Genomic DNA, 20,856 nt, shown 5'->3' with positions numbered 1-20,856 from the left:
TTAGAGAAGGAGAAGATGCTGCTGCTGAATGGTCTAGATGAACATGTAACATAGTATGTATGTGTATATTTTACACTTTGAAGGCAGAAAGTCCAGGTAGAGTCATTCTTGAGCTACGTTTTCAGGTGACCATGATTCCCGGTGTTTTATGTTTAATATTAGAATTTTAAGTTAGACCCTTTAATACAAAGTGGATTTTGATTCTATTTAATGCCATATTTTAAGAGCTCAAAACTGATGGGAGCAGATGCAGACACTAGGCAGAGCTAGGGGAACCCCACCAAAGGGAGTGGGGGGGGTGACGGGGGGAGTGTAGAAACCGGAAGACCTAAGAACACCACTAGAACAGTCTACAGAATCAACTAAGCAGGGCTCATAGCGACTCAGACTGAAGCAACAATCACAGACCAAGTATGGGTCTGAGCTAGGTCCTCTACATATTGTACGAGTTATATAAACACAACATATAAAACATGACATTTTACAGTTGTATAGCTTGGTGTCCTTGTGGGACTCCTAACAGTTGGAGTTGGGTTGTTTTCTGACTCTCTTGCCTGCTCTCAGGACCCTTTTCCTCCTACTGGGTTGCTTTGTTCAGGCTTGATATAAAGGTTTGTGCCTAGTCTTATATTCTAACTTGTTATACTGTATTGAGTTGAAATCCCTGGGAGGCCTGTTCTTTTATGGAAGGGAAATGGAAGAGTGGATCCGGAGAAGATGAGAGGCAGTGGAGCGGGCTGGGAAGAGTGCAGGGAGGGGAAACTGAAGTTGGGATGTACTGTATGAGAGAATGAAGGGGGGAAGCTTAAAAACTATAAACCATAAAATTGTAGATTTTAAGTGAAGATTGAGAACAAATACCAGTCTTTGCCAGTGTTTTTAAAAGACAATCCAGAAAAACTCCCTAATTTAAATGTAGAAGCACTAGGTCCTTGTTCAGAACTAGGTTTAAAGACTAAAGGCAGTCACAATTGAAGTACCTGTGGGCTTTTCTCTAATAGCTATTTACTGTGTGTTTATTGGCAGACAGTGAGTTTTGTGTTATGTATTCTTTTCCCTTAGGTTAAAATAAATTATGCAAATCATCTAACTGGTTAAAAAGTTAGGCTGGGGTCTAGAGAGAGCTCAACAGTTAGCACTTCCAGAGGCTCTGGATTCAAGTCCCAGCAACCACCTGGAGGCTTACAACTGCCTATAACTCTACTCCCAAGGGATCCAACACCCTTTTCTGCCCTCCTGAGGTACTATATGCATATGGTGCGCAGATGCAGGCAAAGCACCATGCACATTTTTTTAAAGTTTAAAAAATTAAATATGTAAAATTGTCACATTTTAACTTCTACCTAATTACCATGGTGAAGTGTTTCTCCAGCCTCTGCTCGATCTTAGAGAATGATGTCATTTGTGTATGTAGAACTGAACCTTTTGCTTTCCAAAACAACTAATAGTTTGTATTTTCATATCCATACAAATTTTAGATTTTACAAGATACTACAGTGCTGCCATTGCTTTGTGTCATAAGATTATAACTTTTTGTTTCTTGTTTTTCTCATATATTCTATGTTTGTCATATTATTTTGTGACAAAATAGTTTATAGAACGAGAAAGTATATTTTGAAAAATCGTGTAAGTATAAGGACTTGATCTAATTTGAGAAGTATTTTCCATATCATTTAAAATATTTCCAGTGAAAGTATCCATAAAAGAACTGCTATAAAACCTAATTTAAAATTCTAAGGTCTGTTCCTCAAAAAATGTCTGCATAGGTTAGCTGTGACACTTTGTGCTGTCAGTTAGCAAAGGCAGAAAGACTGCATTATGGGTACAGTTCTCCACAAGGAGACCAAAGCTCTGGGATAGTTACAGTCCAGTTCTAGTGCAAAGGGATTATCAGAAAATACTATGGGCTCAGCCTTCCTTAATGTCTCACTGTCTTGTCAAGCTTTCAACAGCTGGTGTGCATGTGGAATTCTGGCTGGTTCATCTCCAGGCTGAAAGGCAACAAATCCTGCCATCTTTGTCATTGACACACACATTTAATTGGATCAAGACCTCTAAGTACCAAATAGCCTCCGTTTAAGTTTTCTATCCCATTCTTTCATCTTGAACTGATGGCTTGAATTCTTTGAACCAATGTTCAGATTTCCAGAAGTGTGTGTGTGTGTGTGTGTGTGTGTGTGTGTGCGCGCGCATGTACATTGAGTATAAATCCTTTTTTTAGTAGAGATCTCAAAATCTGAAACTAAGTCCAATGTTTCATAGTAAAACTTACTTTGAGACAGGGTCTCACATGTAGTCCTGTATTGCAGCTTATTAGTGTCTGATTTGAAGCCTACTGTAAACCTGATCTCGAGCCCATGACTGGGGAGATCACATCACTCAAGAAAATTATATCTCCCCTGACACTCATGATTGCCAGTAGTCCCTTGGGGGAGATGACGCTTATGAGTTCCCTCTCCAATCCATAATATAATGTTGCCAGGCTGGTCCTGGGCAGATAAACCACAACTGCAGTGAGTTCATGATTGTGACAGCCCTGTCATTTCCAGAAGTCATCTTTTTGCTTCGCTTCTCCCATGCTCTGGCTTTTAACATGCTTTCCACACTCTATTCCATGATGTTCCAAGGGCCTGTAAGGAAGTGATATTAGCTGCTCCATTTAGAACAGAGCACACCACCATCACTTACTCTCAGCATTTTGGCATTTAAAGGGTTTCTACATTAACCTCTGTCCACTGCTCTAAAGCTTCTCTGATGAATACTTCCCTGGGAGCAGCACTAATATATAAGTATAAGTATAAACAAAAGTATTAAGTCAATTTGATAATGACCATTTAGTAAAACAATAGAAGTAGCATGTCCATAGAGCCTATGATCTCTCTAGCCATGGACTCCTGACCAGGTTTACAGACCAGGCACATTTTTCTTCTTGTACAGCAGGCCTCAAATCACCAGTTGGAATCCCCATAACAGTCACTGCACTATTTCATAAGTGGACACATCTTACCTAGCAAGTCGTTATGACAGCTCTCAGGATTCCTAACTGAGTGACACCACTAATGACTTTTCTTACCCAGCATAGCCTGCACAGCACCTTCTGTCACTATGGAGGAGTAATCTTCCAAACTGGCTCCAGCCTGACTTCTGTCTTGTGACCATAATATGTAGTATTTCAGCAATAGTCCTAATTAGGTTCAAGGGTTCAGGTGGGCAACCCAGGCAAGTATCAATGACCTTGAATTGAGTCCCCTCCTCAAGTCAACTCATAGGAGATATCCTATATAGAGCACTGAGATTTATGTTTAATCATGATCGAACTTAAAAAAAAAAACAACCTTATAAAACGAGTACCCATATAGGTTTCCTATATATCTTTAGGTTTAACTGTCCTTCCCTCCTCCACCCTCCTCTTCCTGCGCACGCAGACCTTCCTATCCTTAGTATCCCCACTTCTTACCTTTCATGCCCTTTGGATTTGATCTTCCCTAGAAGATGCGTGGGTGCATGCAGTGTTTGGATTCTGGTTACCTCAGTACACTATTTCCCAGATTTGTTTGTTTGTTCCTGAAAGTTTAGTAATTTTATTCTTTATCATTGCATAAAATTCCATTTTCTATGTATCACCTTTTCATTATCCATTCTTCATTCATTGATATTTACACTTTTTCCATTTCTTCTCTATTATGAATAGATCTGCAGTGAACATGAAGTACAAGTAGCTCTGCTATCGGGTATGTAATCCTTTAGGTATGCATCCTGCTGGGTCATATGGCACAGTTCTATTTTTAGGTTTTTGAAACACTGACATTCATCTCCATAGTGGCTGCACCACTTTATACTCCCACCAACAGTGAGTAAGTTTTCCTTCCCCACAGTACTGCCAGCATTTAGAATCATTTGCTCTTGATAATAGCCATTCTGACTTAAGTAAGAACTTTGAACACTTAAAGTAGTAGATAATTGTGTTTCTTCTTTTGAGAACTCTGTTCAGTTCCCTCGACCATTGTTTTAATCAGGTTGTTTCTATTTTTTATTTTTTAGCTTTTTAAGCGCTTTTATATATTCTGTACATAACCAAACCACTATCAGCTACCTGGCAAAGATTTTCTTCCATTCTGTAGGCTTCCTCTTCACTTGATCAACAATGTCCTTTGTTGGCCTTATTTCCTTAGCAACTGGAGTCCTATACAGAAAATCCTTACCTATTCCTCTATCTAGTTTACTCCCAACTTTATTCTCCAGTAATTGAGAATTGCAAGTTAACCACTCAAATTGTTGCTTTATTTGGAATTGACTTGTACAAAGTACAGAGGTTCAGTTTTCATTCTTCTGTATGTGGATACCCAGTTTTCTTGGCCCCATTTGTTGAAAATGAACAAATGGGTATTTGTAGCATCTTTGTCAAAAAACAGGTGGCTGTAGTTTCCTAGCCCTGTATCTGGGATCTGGGTCCTCTGTTCTAGTCCATTTGTCTATGTATATTTTTGTGTCAGTACAATGTTCCTTTTATTACCGTAACAAATAATCTTGAAAGAAAGAAAAGAGAAAAGAATTGGTGGTGGTAGTGCAGGCATGTAATCCCAGCACTCAGGTGCCAGAGGCAGGAGGATCTCTGAATTCCAGGCTAGCCTGGTCTACAAATTGAGTTTCAGGACAGACAGGATATACAGAGAAACAGTCTCAAAAAAAAAAAAAACCTAAACCAAAGCAAAAAAACACAAACAAACAATATAAAAATTCTAAAGAGAAACCACTCAAAATTAAAATTTCTTTTTCTAGTATTACATTTCTCTTAAAATGCATTTAAAAAATAATGAAAGGTCCATACACCTCATATACTTATTCTACAACATGATTTTATTCAGTTTTCCATGTCACTAGATGCATCTACTATAAAGAATGTGCCACAATTTACAACAAAGTACCCTCATTTGCACTATTTGGGTGATGATTTTGGCTACAGTGGTAACTTTGGTGGATAAGACTAAATGCTTGCAAGTAGTAAGTAACCTTTTTATCAAATTCTTGGGTGATTTATGATCTCCATCATCTTCCTTTAGCACCCTACATATAAGGCTAATGTGATAGAGTTCATCAAAACAAATACTTTGTAGCTTTTAAAGTGGAAAACATTTATTAACATTGAAGCTCTCATCATACAAGGCCATATAAAAAGTCTTAGCATTCTGATTATATTTAAGTATATTTTCTACATAGTTACAGTGTTATATAATTTAGCTTTTCATAATACATTGCCTCGATACATTAGTTCTATTAAACAAAAGCACTTATTTTCAAATCCAATACTTGAACAATTCCCTCTGCACATGGTTCAGCGGGGCTAACTAGCATAAGATACTTTTATGAAGAGGTATATAATCTCAGTATTAACAGTTGCTGAAATTTGGTATTTTTATGCAGCATTTTTAAAAGTTGCAACACAAAAGGATACTGAAATATGAAAAGTAAGGTCCAAAGATGTTCCTGTGGAATCAAACTCAACACTATAGTGGTTTTGAAACCTTAAAACAAAGAATTTGAAATCTACACTAGACCTTTCTTATGAAGAATAACTACTTGGGAATAGGAAGGAAAAAGACAGCTTTTAGTTTCTCTGTGGTGCTATGAAGGAAAAAAAAAAAACCTAAATTGCCTGTTGTCACTCACTAATCATGACACAGGAAGAATATCAGAAGAGACATGTGCCAGCCCAACAATGCTAGGCAACTTTATGGAAGTGAGAGTTGTTTAGCTCATGCCAGATGACCATAGCAGACTTCATGTATAAGACAACATTTGCATACTATGATCTAAGCCTTCATTTCAAGCTATATTGAGAATTTTTAAAGTGTCTTGGCTACATTTCACCATCCCCAGAGAGCTACTTTGATGCCTGAGTTACAGCACCAGTCTGTTACTGTTAGTGAAATGGATGTATACTATTGGAGATAAGTATCAGAGATCAAGTAGACTGTTTCAGGAACTTGATTACACTAGAAAACTAAAAAATAAGTTATTTCTGCAGAAACTTCTAAAGGGAGCAGAAAAATTAACTCATATGCCTAAATAAACATTTCAAAGAAATAAACCAACCACCTGGAAGTCACACAGTATTTGCTATGTTGTAATCCTGTTCACCATTAGGCTGCAGCTGGACCACAACACTGTGTTCAGTAATTTCATTGTCTGCATCACTGCTGTCGGTCTCTTCATTGTCATCTTCCTCGTAGTCTGAAGACTCTGTCATATTCTGATGTGAGTGGGATTCTGACAAAGACCCAAATGACTGGGTCCTGACAGAAGCTGAAGGTGGAAGTAAAGGGGTGTTCTCTGACACCTCATTTTCTTCCTGACTGCTGTCTGTGTCAGAGTCCGAATCACCTTGGGAAGGAACAACTTTTTGTTTGCAGACTGGACAGGTCTTTTTGGTTTTAGTTAGCCAGGGATCTACACACTTGCAATGATAAGCTGTTGAAGCAAAATATACACCTTCAGTACAACAATTCTGGGAAAAACACTTATTTTCAAATACAATGCTTGATTTGGCTCAGCAGGACATACAATGCTCTTGAAGTATATGATCCCAGTATTAACAGGTGCTGAAATTTGTTATTTTTATGCAATATTTTCTTTTTATCACAACACAAAAGGATGACATTGCAATATGGAAAGTAAGATGCATCAACATTCCTCGAGTCAATCCTGCATAACACTATGTAGTATTAAGAGACTATTACATTTAATTTCTTGCTATGTTTATTCAGTGTTGTGATCTGTTCACATTATGTGTGCACATAAGTTACTGTATTCTTATAGACTCCCATCTATATTTCTGCGTTTCTGTCTCTTTTCCCTTGACACAGAACTCAAAATCGAATTATACCCAAGCTCAAAGCACTGTGTGATTACTCATACCATGGGAGCAAGGGAGGATCCTTAGCTTATCTCCATCTTCGTACTCCTCCAAACAGATGGCACACACATCATACTCATCTCCTGGAATAGAGAATTATACATAAAAATGTGTAGATAGGTTCACGGAAACTTTACAAACTTTTATTTTAAATAAAGCAATCAAAATGCTGTGATTGTCTCTAAATGATGCCTTTGTTGTTCTGACTGACGTAAAGAGCTACTTCAAGTTCTAGAACCTGAAGTTTTAATTAATTAGCCTTTTACCCAAATAAGGCAATTAAAAATAGATGTCAGAGTTGTTTATCTTGATTGTCTTTGTCAATGATTTTCATAAGAGTCACAATTACATTAGTTTTTTACCTAAGCACTCAAATATTAGTTTTGAAATATTTTATACTAACAAAATTTCACTAAACTTTTCAAGGTCTGACTCATTTTTATGGCTGGTGACAGGACTAAATTCAGGAATGCTAGGTAGGAGCTTCACCACTGACCTACATCCATGTCCCCCGCCCACGCACACACATACACAAAAGCACATTAAAACATTTAAACACGTGTAATATGTTAATCAAAGTAGATTTGAAGTGAAGGCACATTTGGCTTCAAATAACCAATGTGTAGCAGTTCTGTGGTGTCATAAGGCTGATATGCAAACAAATGGCCAGAGAAATAGGTATTCATCAAACGGCTACTTAACAGTAACGCCATTGCTACTATGTGTTCCCTTGTTTATTGCCTTATAGAGCTGGTTTCTTTAATTCATAGATCTTCTGGGATTCAAAGGATACATTTTAAAGGAAGCAAAGTAGTGCACTTTCAAATACAGCTACTTTTGGAGGGTAGATTTGAAAATGCTTTGTTACCTCAGTGACTGCTTTAGTTTAGTTTAGTAAAAAATTAAAAAAAAAAAAAAAAACCTTAGGAAACAGAAGTTTCATTGCCTGCCATACACAAGGATAACACCTTTAGAAGGTATTGGAAATAAATCCACTATCTGGGAAGATAGTCTGGATGGGCACCGTATATAAAAGGGAATAATAGCTCTTTTCAGGCAAGTCATTTGATGTCCTCTAGTCAATTTACACATTGTAAGAAGAATCCAAAACAGACAGCTTTAAAGAAACTTATTTTTTGTTGTTGTTTTACTAGTACCAAGTTGATTTTGCTTACTGTATTATCACTATCAAATACACTAACAAATTCATGTGCACACATGTTACATGCTCATGTGGAGTTTGGTCAGGCTGATTAGACAGGTCTTAATTAGAAATGTTAAAGAGCTTTAACGTTTATGATACCCTATAATTACACAGATTGATCGCTAACATGGATTTTGAGGGTAGAGTCTGCACACATTAAGCAGTTAAGTCATGACTGATGTTACCGGACATCTCAAACATTTCGTCTTAGACCTTGTAATATCCCTGTTAGAAACCACTGTGTTAATAGGGATCAAGGTAGGTAGGGAGAATGACTTGGATTTTTCACATGAATTCAGTATGGCCACAGAGACTGTATATAGAATTACAAGTAATATATTTGTTATACTTTTAAGCTACTGTGTTTGTCATAATCCATAACCCAAGAAACTAATGAAGAAGCTTTCTTAAAGAGGAATTCAAATAAGGCCTTAAGTGTACACTGAACTTACAAAAAGGGAAATACATTATTGGAAGAGTAAACAAATATAAAGCATTTTCAAATAAAAAATTTGCCAGAGTCATGCAGAGTAAATAATAAATGACAATGGAAGGTAAAGTTAATTGAGTATCATTGAGGCAGATTATGAAAAGCTCTAAATACCAACATGAGTGTTCTAAGGTAAAACGGCAGACAACAGAGGGCGACCAAGACCTTCCAAGCAGAGGAATAAATGGTGGATTAAAACATATTTCAAAACCATCAACAAAGAACTGAAAGGAAACAGGCCTGAGATATACAGGTAAATACAGAGACTGTAAGACTAACTTACTGTTTGGCACTTTCAGGATTTAAGTAATAAAGTTGGCTTGGGTAATACAGTAATAAGAATGAAAAGCAATGATCCAGTTCCCATCACCTGAAATTTTATGAACAAACAGCTAACAGAAGCTTGGGGTGAAATAAAAAGTAATGTATAAAATAAAAAGTTAAAGCTTTGGATGAACTTTTTAAGTGTTTTACTTGACATTAGAAAAATGTAACCTGGAATAAGAATGGGAGAGAGACTAGGAGAAAACCAACCACAAAAGGAAGTTGGCTGTAAGAGCCTTTTGTTTTAGCCAAAAATAAGTAAAATAACTAAATATGATGACCTTGTTCACATTTCTGTGAGTATATCTTATCCTAAAAAGTTGTATGACTGCTTTATTCAAAGACTAACTATAGTCTAAGAAGTGTGTTTATATTTTGTGCAATGATTATATACTAATAAAAAAGAAAAATATTTAAGTGTGAAAATAAAGAAGTGTGTTCAGCCAACAGAGTGATCTTATCAGTGGACCACTAACTACAATATATGAAAGTGGCATTGTGATAGGGAATCATACTTTCACGGAGCTACATATAAATTTATGTTTATCCTGGAAAATGAAAACAGGATCATACTTTTCCTCCTTGTAATTTTCTTAAGGTGCATCTAATGGTAACAGGCACATATTCACTTACAAAGGTAATGGGAAAAATCAACCTTGGCAACTGAAAGGAACCACCCTGCAGGACACAGTAGCTATGGTAGATCACATGTTCAGGTTCCTTTTTCTGTAGAAGTTAGGGCATCCTGAAGCTCACCTGCCCTACCGGATCATGGCACTACAGTTCTGGACTTGCTTTCAGCCCACAGGAACTCCTTATTTGAAAAGACATGGTTTTGCATTGCTTTTTTTCATAACTGAGCAAGATGCATAGCACAAATATTATCATGGAAGTTATGTTAAGTGGGTTCTCAAGGTCTTGTCCAATTTGTAGAATGAGGTCTTGTCCTTCATTCTTTCTACTGTATCATGCTGGAGGAAGTACTGGCCAAATAAAAACTGAAAAACCTAAAAGCCAATACTGAGACATATCATTTTATTAAATATTACTATATAGAAAATAAGAACTTTTAAAGCATAATCACATTATTGTCATGAATTTCTTAGTATCTGAATGTATTAACAGCATTCAAAGTAAATTCAAATTTCACCAACTGTTCTGAAAATGTTTTTTTTTTTCCTAGATGACTTGTCCTAAGCAGGGTCCAGGCTCTCAGCTCCTTGCTCCTGCCACTATGCCAGCTGCTGCTTGCTGTCATACTTCCCAACAATCATAGAATCTTCCTTCTAGAACTATATGCCCAAACAGACTTTCTTTAATTGCTTTGGTCATGGTATTTTATCAGAGTAACAAAAAAAAAAAAAAAAAAAAAAAAAAAAAAAGACTAAGACACCTATAGGTCCATGTCAATTCACTTCTTAATTTACTGTTTTGGATTTTTAGAAACAGTGGTTGGTAGCTAAGTCCTCTGACTGCAACATTCCTGCAGGGAGGACAGAGACTCATATTCCAGAAGCTCACAAGACTTTAAAAATTCCTATGACCCTTTTCAAAGATTATATATAAAACAGGAAACAATTACAGGAGACCTAAGACCCTCTAGCAGAGCTATCTGCTAGTAAGTTGTGTATTGCAGGCACTTGGGGATACAGCTTTTCTGAGTCATCACCCACGCTGGGGTGCACTGTAAAGACATGTGACTCTCTAAGTCACACACTCCTGTAAGTAACCCCAATAAGTTCACTGGGTCACCAAGCTAGACTAAGGTGGAGTTATTTCTGTGGTCTGTCATCAATGCCCTTTGTAGGGGGCATAAATGTTTATTCATGCCGTCTCAGGAAAAGCTGTGCAACACAATTGGCATCTGAACAGGGGCTGAAAGGTGAGTTGGGGAAATTGTATGGCCTGTGGTATGAATGATAGACTGTACCTGAGGGTGATCTGACTGAGGGTAGAGCATATGTGGGGTAATTTTGATATAGCCACTTCCCCTATGTAATATGGATTGTGTGCCTCCTTGCTGCAGTGACAATTACATGTTCCAAACAATGAGAGATAAGCTATAAAACAAAGGCCAAGCCACTTGAGAGCAGGCCACTTAAAGAGTGGCCATTCTCGTCTATGTGGTGTTAGGTGCCATGCCTCCTGGATGAACACAGGCCCATCTCCATTGCTAAATAGCTGATGGACTAAAGAATATGTTGCAATCCATAAAAGCACAAATGAGATGAGATCATAAGCAGTTTGTGACAGATGTTGTGGTTTCTGCTGTGGGCAGTAAGGCATGTAACTAAGGCTCAGCTATGTGCCAAGAAGGAAATTGTCAGAGTACAAGAGGAATTGTGTTGGGAAAAAGTCATATGAGTATTATCCTCTGATTTGGCAAGGAAGGTGGAAAAAGGAGAAAATGAGATGGAGGTTTTGGCCTTTCATCTAGAGTTGGCAGGATGCAAAGAAAAGAGCACAAATTAGATCTCTGTTACAGAGCTCTTGTTGGGTTAATTACCCAATCCTCTACATCTGAAATCTTAAAGTGGAGAAGATTTTTAAGCAAAGAATGCTAGTGTCCTCTGACAAACACTTAATGGTGCTGTGAGACATGGGTGCAGAAGGCATTAATACGAGTGACACAGAAGTGAAGAAAGAGAATTCTAACCACTCATCCGTCCTTGAGACAAAGACTGGGTAACCTGAGATGATAAAAAAGACATCAGTCTCTGATGGACTGGCCCATGCAAGTCATTAGGAGCACATGTTTATTGATGACTGAGGGACTGGAAGACAATAGTGAAAGGACAGGTGTTACTGAGCAAGCTGGGCAACAAGAAATGACAATTTGATGCATGACAGGACTATTTCACAGCACAGTTAGGAAGTTGCAGGCCTGGGGCTGGCAAGCTTGCTCAGTCGTTAAAAGTATTGGCTGCTCTTTAAAGGACTTGGGCTTGACTCCCAGCACCCACACCGCAATTCACAACAGTCTACATAACTCCAGTTCCAGCATATCTGATACTTTTTCTGACCTCACTGAGCACCAGGCACGCATGTAGCACACACACATACATTAAAGAAAACCACATAAAATTTCCTATTTAAAGAGAAGAAAAAGGATTTATTGTGGGGAAACAGTGGCCTGGCTCAGCAGATAAAGGCACTTGCCACCAAGCCCCTTGACTTGAGTTTGACCTGCAAGCTCACATGGTGGAAGGAGAGATTCAACTTGTCCTCTGACCTTAATATGTGTTCTGTGGCATCCATACTCCTCCCACCAATACAAAATAAGTGTAAAAAGAAGAAAAAAATAAAAGGCTTTTCCTGGATTTGCTGAGCTTCAGGGCAGAATGTAATCTTTATAAAATAGAAGGGGTTCTAGCACATCGTAATGGCAGGCCAGCATGTAAATTGAATTTATAAAGTCCTAAAGCAATGCAGAGTAGCAAAGAAGAACAAAACAAACAAAAGGGTCTATCTGGGCCATTTGGAAGATCAATGTGGCAAAGCCTGTCTTTGAAGTTCCTGAGCAAAAATTAAAACAAAACAAATGCTGTTATTAGTTTCTGGAAGGCAGAAAACTGTTGTCTGAGCAACAGTTCAGAGAAAATATAAGTACTAAAAATATTGCAGATGAAAAAGATTAAGCTTGGCCTAGGGGTAGTTATTCTCTCTCTCTCACACACACACACACACACAGTATTCTGTATACATTTCTCTCTGTTACAAAAAAAAAAAAAAAAAAAGAGTACATTGGGGTTGGAGATTGTTTACACAGACTGAGGCTTTCAGTAACCAATTGTGGCAGTGAAAAGGAAAGGGCCACAGATGAGCCTGTGCTTAAACAGCAGGCGCAAGAGACTGTTGTTCTTGCTTCCATCTTGGGCCTGATCCAGGTGAAACAGCACAAGCCAGCCTCACCTGGACTACTGAGTATTTAGAGGGATGCACAGAGTCTCCATAGCAGATGCAGAAACACACCAAGAAAAAGAGATCAAGTGGCTCATAGAAAATGACTGTTGGTTATAGCGTTAGATGGTTTAGTGCCCCATCTATTGCTGCTGTATAAACCACAGTTGATACAACTGATAGGATCTTTTCATGCAATATTGGACCTTGTGAACACTTAACAGCAGACAAAGACAGCAGCAGGCCTTCAAAGATTTTTCCCACCTTCTGTAAATGCCAGCCCTCTGTGTCTTACAGATTTGGAGAGGTGTCTGAAAGGCTGGTAAAACTATCACTTGAAGTGCCTGACTGAAGTCACCGTGCCTGGGTAGAAAAGGATACTCCCAGGAGTCACAGGGTTGCTAAGTAAGAACTTAAGTCCTGGGAGTAGGTTGTCTTCCTATGACTTGTTGGCAAAGGAATCTGTCCCCTGGCACCCTACAGACCATAAGCTTATTCCCACTGCTACTGGTTGCACACCAGAGCTAGATGGTAGGACGCTCTTTCTAAAGAACGCACGCACTGGCAGCAGGACATGGAGAAATGAGGCTGGGACCAAGCTGAAAGTTCCCTCCCTTTTCTCTAATTAGACTATGCAGACTCCCGAGAAGAACTGTTGCTGATAGTCCTGTTCAAATAAGGAAGCTATGTGCTACAAAGCAATGACACACCAGGCAAGCTGAACACCCTGGTGTAATAGTGGCATGGCTCTTATGGGTACAACCAACTGCTCTTTAAGATTAGATTTTTGTTTTGTACCACTAACCTGGAAATCACCGTATGGACCAGACTGGCCTTGACCTCATCTAGATCTACCTGTCTCTGCCTCCCAAGAGCTAAGATTAAAGAATGCTAAAAGAAAGAAAAAAGAAAAGAACTTTTCAATATTTAATTTAGGTGCTACTTGTGCTTAAAAATCCTACAATGGCTACTCATTTTAGAGAAAAAGCCAATGCTGTAAACCCCTTTTAAACTATTTTAACCCAGGGTGGTCTCAATATCTCTTTCTTTTTCACATTGTTTGTGTGCAAGTGTGCACACACTTGGAGTTAATTCTCTCCTTCCACTATGTAGATACTAGGGGTCAAACTCAGGTCATCAGACTTGGAAGCAAGCACCTTTACCTACTGAGCTAGCTATCTTGCCAGCCCTCAACATCAACTTTTAAAAACTACTTTGTTTTAGGGGAAAATGTTTTTAAGGTAGGTCATAGCACTGAGAGGGAAAAGCAGACATGGACTACCACCTCTGACAAGAAGCTATCTATAACTAATACACTCATGTACAGGAAAAATGAGTTATCTCCAATGGAGTTCCACTTTTTTTTTTTTTTTTTTTTTTTTTTTGAGACAAGGTATCTCTGTGTGGCCTTGGCTGTCCTGGACTCACTCTGGCCTGGAACTCCCAGGGATCTACCTGCCTCTCTGAGTGCTGGAGTTACAGCTGTGCGCCACCATGGCTCGCTTCTCCCTTGGTATATTAGCCACATGTAAGGGCAGGCCTCATGCTCAGGAGTAGTTAAAAACAGAAAGCAAACTCAAAGATATTTTTGTAGACTTTCTGACTCAAATTGCTTTATTTGGAAATTTTTTTTGTCTCACTGGTCTTTGCCTGTATATTTTGGTTTTCTTTTGTATGTGTGTGTTTTTGCAGAGTTTTGAGTGTGTGAATTTGTGTGTGTCTTTCTTTTGGTTTTGGTTTTGTTTAAAGAAAGAAAGGGCACGGAGTTGGGTCATTGGGTAGAATTAAGAAATACAAAACTAAATATACAAAATGGAGCTTTACAAAGTGATTCCTAAAGGTAGACTTTCACACTGATGTGGTCTATAAACAACTTTTAAGTAACTCACCTCATGTGGAGTACAGTTTTATAGCATCTCTGTCCTTTTTAAAACTGAAATATGTTTTCCCATTTTTCTTGTTATATTTTTCAGAAGATAAAATTATAAATGGTAATAAAGCATTTAGCTATATGGAAAATAAAACTTGCTTTTTATTTATTATTCATTCATTTATTTATACAGATGGTTTTTCTCTGTCTGTCTGTCCACGATGTACATGCCTGGTGCCCATGAAATCCACAAGAGAGTGTTGGATTCTCCCAGGACTGGAGTCACATATGCTTGTAAGCCACCATGTGGATCCTAGAAATTGAATCCCAGGTTTCAGGAAGAGTGGCCTGTGCTTTTAATCACTAAGCCATCTCTCCAGGCTCTAGAACTATGTTTTAATGCTTTTTCTATTTGAACCTTCTTTAAACAGTCTTTAAACAGAACATTTAATTTGTATATATAAAAACCTGAAGCCTGAGAAGTACTAGCCCAAAGCATTACCAAGTATGTACCCACATTTGAAGCTCACTAAGCGCAGAACACTGAAGGTGGTTTAAACCTCGACTCCTCTCCAGCTGTGTCAACACAGGTCCAGCCTCTGTGACTCTCCATGTCCTTGCATATTATTATGGAAATTAAAGGACATGAGAGTGCAACATGTAATCGCTCTCTAGGGCTTCATCAGCACAGCAGAGTAGTATAGAGCATGGCCGCTGCGCGCATAGGAGTGTTAAACGAGGGCGGACTACCTTAGGGAAGAAAGCACTTTTTTCTCGGAAAGTGTCCAGAGCTACTGGCACTGGTGGTGGCAATATACTTTTTTTTTCATTATTACTTTTAAGATTTCTGCCATAAAATATCTTTCCCCAAATATTTATTATTAATGTTAGTTAGTGTTAAGAATGGTATATAGCAGAGACTCATAAATTAGTATTAAGTATGGTTATCATGCATTCTGAAACACACTAAATGTTACCATTTAGGAAACAGAAATATTCACTTACCCTTCTTGAATTTATGTACAGGGAGTTTTTTAAGTTGATCTTTACGAAGTCTGTTTCTTCTGTTTCTATGTCTGTCCTGAACAAATTTTGTGATCTAAAGACAGGAAGAAAGAAAAAAAACCTAGGTCAGATATTAAATTATACAAATCGGAAACTGGCACTGAAATTTAAAAAAAAAAAAACTCTCTTTAAGTTTCTGGATAGCTTATGCTGTAACACCAATTCAGTTTATTTCAATCCTAATGACAATATTATTAAATCATCAAGTTAAAAGTGATTAGTTAACTTAAATATTATCCTTTGAATTTCTTATTAAATAAATTTATTGTCTTAAAATTATTACATTTATTTCTCTATGTATCTGCTCTGTATGTATATGTGCATACATGCATGTGCCACTGTGAGCATGCCCAACTCAGAGGATATCTTGGAGGAATGGGTTCTCCCTTTCTACCACCTGGGTCCCAGGAATCAAACTCTGGTCACAAGCCTTATTCTATGAGCTATTTTGGCAGCCTTGACTTTACCCCTCATTTACTGAAGGGCCTTTATAAATTATAATTGCCATTATAAATAGTCTATAACTATTGTTTACAAAAATATAAATAGTAGACTTCAAATTAGAAGTACATTAATTGGTCAAAAAAAAAAAAACCAAAACTGTGAAGTTGGGGCTGAAGAGATGTCTCAGTGGTTAAGAGCACTTGCAGCTCTTGCAAAGGAGCCTGGTTCAGTTTCCAGCACTCACATGGAGACTTATAACCACTTACAACTCCAGTTCCAGAGGATCCAATGCCCTCTTCTGGTGTCTGTGGGCACCAGGCAAACAGGTATAGAATACCTCAAAAATAAAAGAATGGCTAATCAATATACTCAACAATTTGCATAAATCTCAAAAATTATGTTGAATGATTCAAAAGACCACATAATCATAATACCATTAGTACAAAGCTACTGAAACAAACTGCAGTGACTAAAGTCAGGTTTGTGGGTTAAAAGAGACATCAAAGAGCAAAAGGAACTACTAAGAAACATGAGAATCTTTTTTTGAGGTGGACATCTCATCATCTTGATTGTAATGGTAATATTTTCATACCCGTGTTTTTGACTACATATGTATGTAATCATATAAGTGCTAAAACTTACTAAGATGTACAACTTAAATGTGTGTGGCCTATTTTATCTCAACCCTATTGACTTAATATCCATTTAATAAATTTATAATATTAATTAATATTGATATTAAAGTTAAATATTTTCAATGTCTTAAATAACCACTAAAAAATAACAGCATGAATGTGATGCTAGGCATATAATTCAGTAGTAGAATGGTTGACTTGTTTATACATGGCCCTTGTATAAATCCTTGGCTCTAAAAAGAAAAAAAAATCTACAGCAATATGTTATAAGCGCTTAAACCAAGAAGAAAAAGGTAAAGGAAAAGTTGTATAATCTAAATTTACATAAAAGAAAGCTGAAAAATACGTAGACATTAATCCAAATATACGACAATAATAGATATAAAAGAAGTAGGTTCATCATTTTTTAAGGAAGTATGTAATAGGAAAAATCCAATTCCATGCTATTTACAAGAGACAATTAAAACTGAATGACACCTTAGGGTTTAAAAAAAGAGGGGAATACAGATATACCACAGGCATATTAAAGTAACAGCCATGTACCAGGAAAAAAACAGAATAGTCAAAAGAATATTTTATCAGGAATATGCTAAAATTATGAGTGTAATATATAAAGTCAAACATTAGGAAATTATATCTAAATCAAACACCAATTTAAATAGTAGAGCTGCACTAGCTCCCGCTGTATGTAACAAACAGGTATTAGAGCATAGCCAATCCAAGTGAGAGTGTGCGCAAGACACAGTAATGAAAGACAAAACCAGAGTTAGATATGTGGTTTGAGGCCTCAAACACTTCAATCTTAAATAAACATAGTATTCAAATTAACCTCCCCTGTTTCTTCTTCCTTTGTTGAATTTGGCTATCAGAAGATTAAAAATAATACATTCTGTTCTATTGCTTAGCATTGTTTTAGAAACTTAAGAATTCAAAACTACAGACAACTATAGTCAAAGTTCCACAATTTTGTGAATATACTGAAATCATTAAATTATGCATTTAAAGCAGACAAATGCATGAACTTAAATGGAAGGACATGTAATTGCATTCCCCACAGACACAAATGACATTTATAAAATTTGAATACAAAAGGATGTCACAGAGCTGGAAGATTATATCAGAATTCACAACATGTTTTCTAACAATACAACTGAATTAGAAATATATAGAAAAAAGATACTGGGAAAAATATGTGTCAGAAATTTAAAACTATTAACATGAATCACAGAAAAACTCACAGTGGGTAACAGATTTTTTTACCATCCAGAATCTCAGCAACACAAAGAGATCATGAATTATGAAGGAAGGTGAAACACTAGCTCTCTGGGGAAAGAAAGAGCTTTTTACTGAGTTAGACAACCTTAACTACTCAAATGTCTGAAAGCAGCTTTGGATGCTGTGGGCTACTGTGTTCAACTCCGAGCAGCTGAACAACAGTTACAACTGATGGCAGGGTGGAGTAAAGGCAAGTATGCCTATTTATTCCTCTAAATGAACTCCAGGGACAACATTCTTCTCTCCTAAGACAGAAGGGGCAGAAGAACAGACAGAGGCTGGAATTGAGTCCCCTTCACATAGGAGAAACAACCAAAATAAACAGAAATGTCTTACAATAAAGATGATACTTTAAGCCTTAAGTAAGCTGTGCAGCCCAGTTTCAATGGATAAATTAAAATTAAAAATAAAATACAAACCCTGTTTGTTTGTTTTTAAAGATTTTAGTTCACCTAAATCCCCTAAGGAACAACAGTGTAAATAAGGGCAATAAAAATGACTTTAGGGGGAAAAAATAAGAAGTTTTAGCCAAGTGTGGAGGTGCACACCTTTAATCCCAGCACTTGGGGAAGGAAAGGCAGGTGAATCTCTAAGTTCACAGGCCAGCCTTGTCTACAAAATGAGTTCCAGGACAACCAGGGCTGTTAAACAGAGAAAACTGTCTTGGAAAGAGAGAAAGAGGTGGGGGGAAGGAGAAAAGAAAAAAATACATATTTTGTTCACTGAGAATATATAGATCCCAAAGCAGTGCGGGCCTGGTTTATTATGGATGTAGAAAGAAAGTCTACTTCTTTGAAAGACAACTAAATCACATAAACATCTAACAACAATGCAAGGCACAGATGGCTAAGAATATAGAGAACTCATTCTACCTGTGACAGAAATTCTTTTAAAACTGTTAGTAAAGTATATGAATAACAGAAATCACTTTATCTTATTACACTGAAAATGACTTAAGAATATAATTTATTAAAAAGTTGAGGCCTTCCAGGAAAAAATGGAAGACTTTAAGCTGCCTCCACATGCCAGGTTAAGGAGAGACATCAGGACAAAAAAGAGCAGACCTGATTCCAAAGGAAGAAAGTAGAAGTCAGCTTCAGAAACTCAGAATGGCAGTGACAGAACCAATCAGACAAGGTAAAGAAGAAGATGGGTAAGCACTAGGAAAAGGTAAGCTGCACCAAACAAAATTCCAGCCATGGCTTACTGGTGGGGTGAGAAGACACAGTCACCTCATTCCCCCACATAAGCTGGGTGACTCTAATCAAAGGAGACTTCCAAGGGACAAGCGTACAGCCGTCACTAGGCTCCAATGCAATTTCTGGTGTAGGTAAGAATGATACCTCTCCAAACCAGTGAAGTAATAGCAAAAAACCTCATTTTAACCCATATGACTGGAGGGTGAGATCTTGAAAGGAAAACTATGTTTAAAGCTGAGCTAGATTATGGACCTGAGAACAGAGAACACCCAGAAGCCCCAGGGACAAGAAACAGTCCTGGAAGACACTTGGGAAAAGCAGGAGGAACAGATGCTGACCAGGTGTAAGTATAGGTTACAGGAGGGTTGGCTCAGGGATTAAGGGATTGGCCCACCTTTGTTGGCTGGAACAGGTGTCTCAATGGAGATAACCAGACAGTCTGATGGCTCTGAGCATGGGTTCCAAGTCTGCAGACACTTGTATGCTGTCCATTACTGCAGAGCCCACCAGCTTGGGACTAACACTTATATCTTGAACATATGAACACAGGTCTTTCCTCTGTACACATCTCAAAGCTGCAGCTCCTCACGCATCTGACATTTGAGAGATGGTCCCTGCTCCCGATATAACTTTGGGAGCCAACCCACAGACTATTAGGACCAATAGAAGTCCCTGGTGCACAAAAAAGTTACATTAGTGGAGACACTTTGGTGGACACTTGAACAACACAAGCTCAACACCAGCAGAAATCACATGAAAGACAAGAGGCTACAGCTTCAACTGACTCTCCCCGCATGCCCTGCCCACCTCACACATGTAACTAGCACTCTCCAAGTTTTAAGGACTCTAATCCTTCATTCCTGCTGACCCCTATTTTTCTTCACTTTTTCTCTGTATGTGCATGTACATATGCACATATATGAATGTGTGTGGAGGACAGAGGTAGAAAACTGTCTTCCTCGATATCCACTTTGTTTGTTTGTTTATTGAGTCAGGGTCTCACATGAAACTGGAGCTCATGCATGCAGCTAGGTGGGCCTCAGGGATTATCTCATCTTCACCCCCAGCACTGAGATACAGGCCAGAGCTTCTGGATGCTGGAGATAAAACTTGGTCCTTATGGTTGTCCTTGAGGCATTCTTCTGACTATGCCATCTCTCTAGCCTCTGTTTTTATTTTTCCTTTTCATGTCAATTTTAGCAGTTAAATTTGATTTTTTAAAATAAAATTCCCAATCATATATTCTTCTAGTTTTTTAATGCTTTTTTCATTGTTAAATAATCTTTTTCTTTTTCTGTCTTGCCCCTCCCACCATGTTTCCTCCACCAGCTCCCTTGCTATACTTTAATACCATTTTATCTTTTTTTTTTTTAATAAAAAACTCACATGTATAGTGTGTGTGTGTTTAGGCACACTCATGATACATGTGAAAGTCGGAGGACAACATGCAGGAGCTTTCTCTTTTCACCATGTGGGTCCCAGGGACCAAACTCAGATTGTCAGGTTTTGAAACAAGCACTCTCTGATCCATCTTGAC

The 20,856-nt window shown here is 37.8% G+C and overlaps 1 protein-coding gene across 3 annotated transcripts in view; it reads right to left on the bottom strand.

Annotated features, from left to right (window-relative positions):
• Positions 1–4,836: 4,836 nt before the first annotated feature.
• Positions 4,837–20,856, bottom strand: part of Rnf13 (ring finger protein 13) — an 89,554-nt gene continuing 73,534 nt past the window's right edge. For all 3 annotated transcript variants that reach the window (XM_021646715.2, XM_060378342.1, XM_060378343.1), the window contains 3 exons: positions 15,707–15,800; positions 6,916–6,996; positions 4,837–6,468 (listed from right to left, as the gene is read on the bottom strand). In XM_021646715.2, coding sequence (XP_021502390.1) covers positions 6,104–6,468; positions 6,916–6,996; positions 15,707–15,800 — 540 coding nt within the window. In that variant the 3' untranslated portion in view covers positions 4,837–6,103. The remainder of the gene's footprint in view (positions 6,469–6,915; positions 6,997–15,706; positions 15,801–20,856) is intronic.

Source organism: Meriones unguiculatus, chromosome 2 (genome assembly GCF_030254825.1).
Source record: "Meriones unguiculatus strain TT.TT164.6M chromosome 2, Bangor_MerUng_6.1, whole genome shotgun sequence".
Classification (NCBI taxonomy): Eukaryota; Metazoa; Chordata; class Mammalia; order Rodentia; family Muridae; genus Meriones; species Meriones unguiculatus.
Note: the sequence above shows the minus strand (reverse complement) of the source record. Positions and strands in the feature narration are given on the sequence as shown.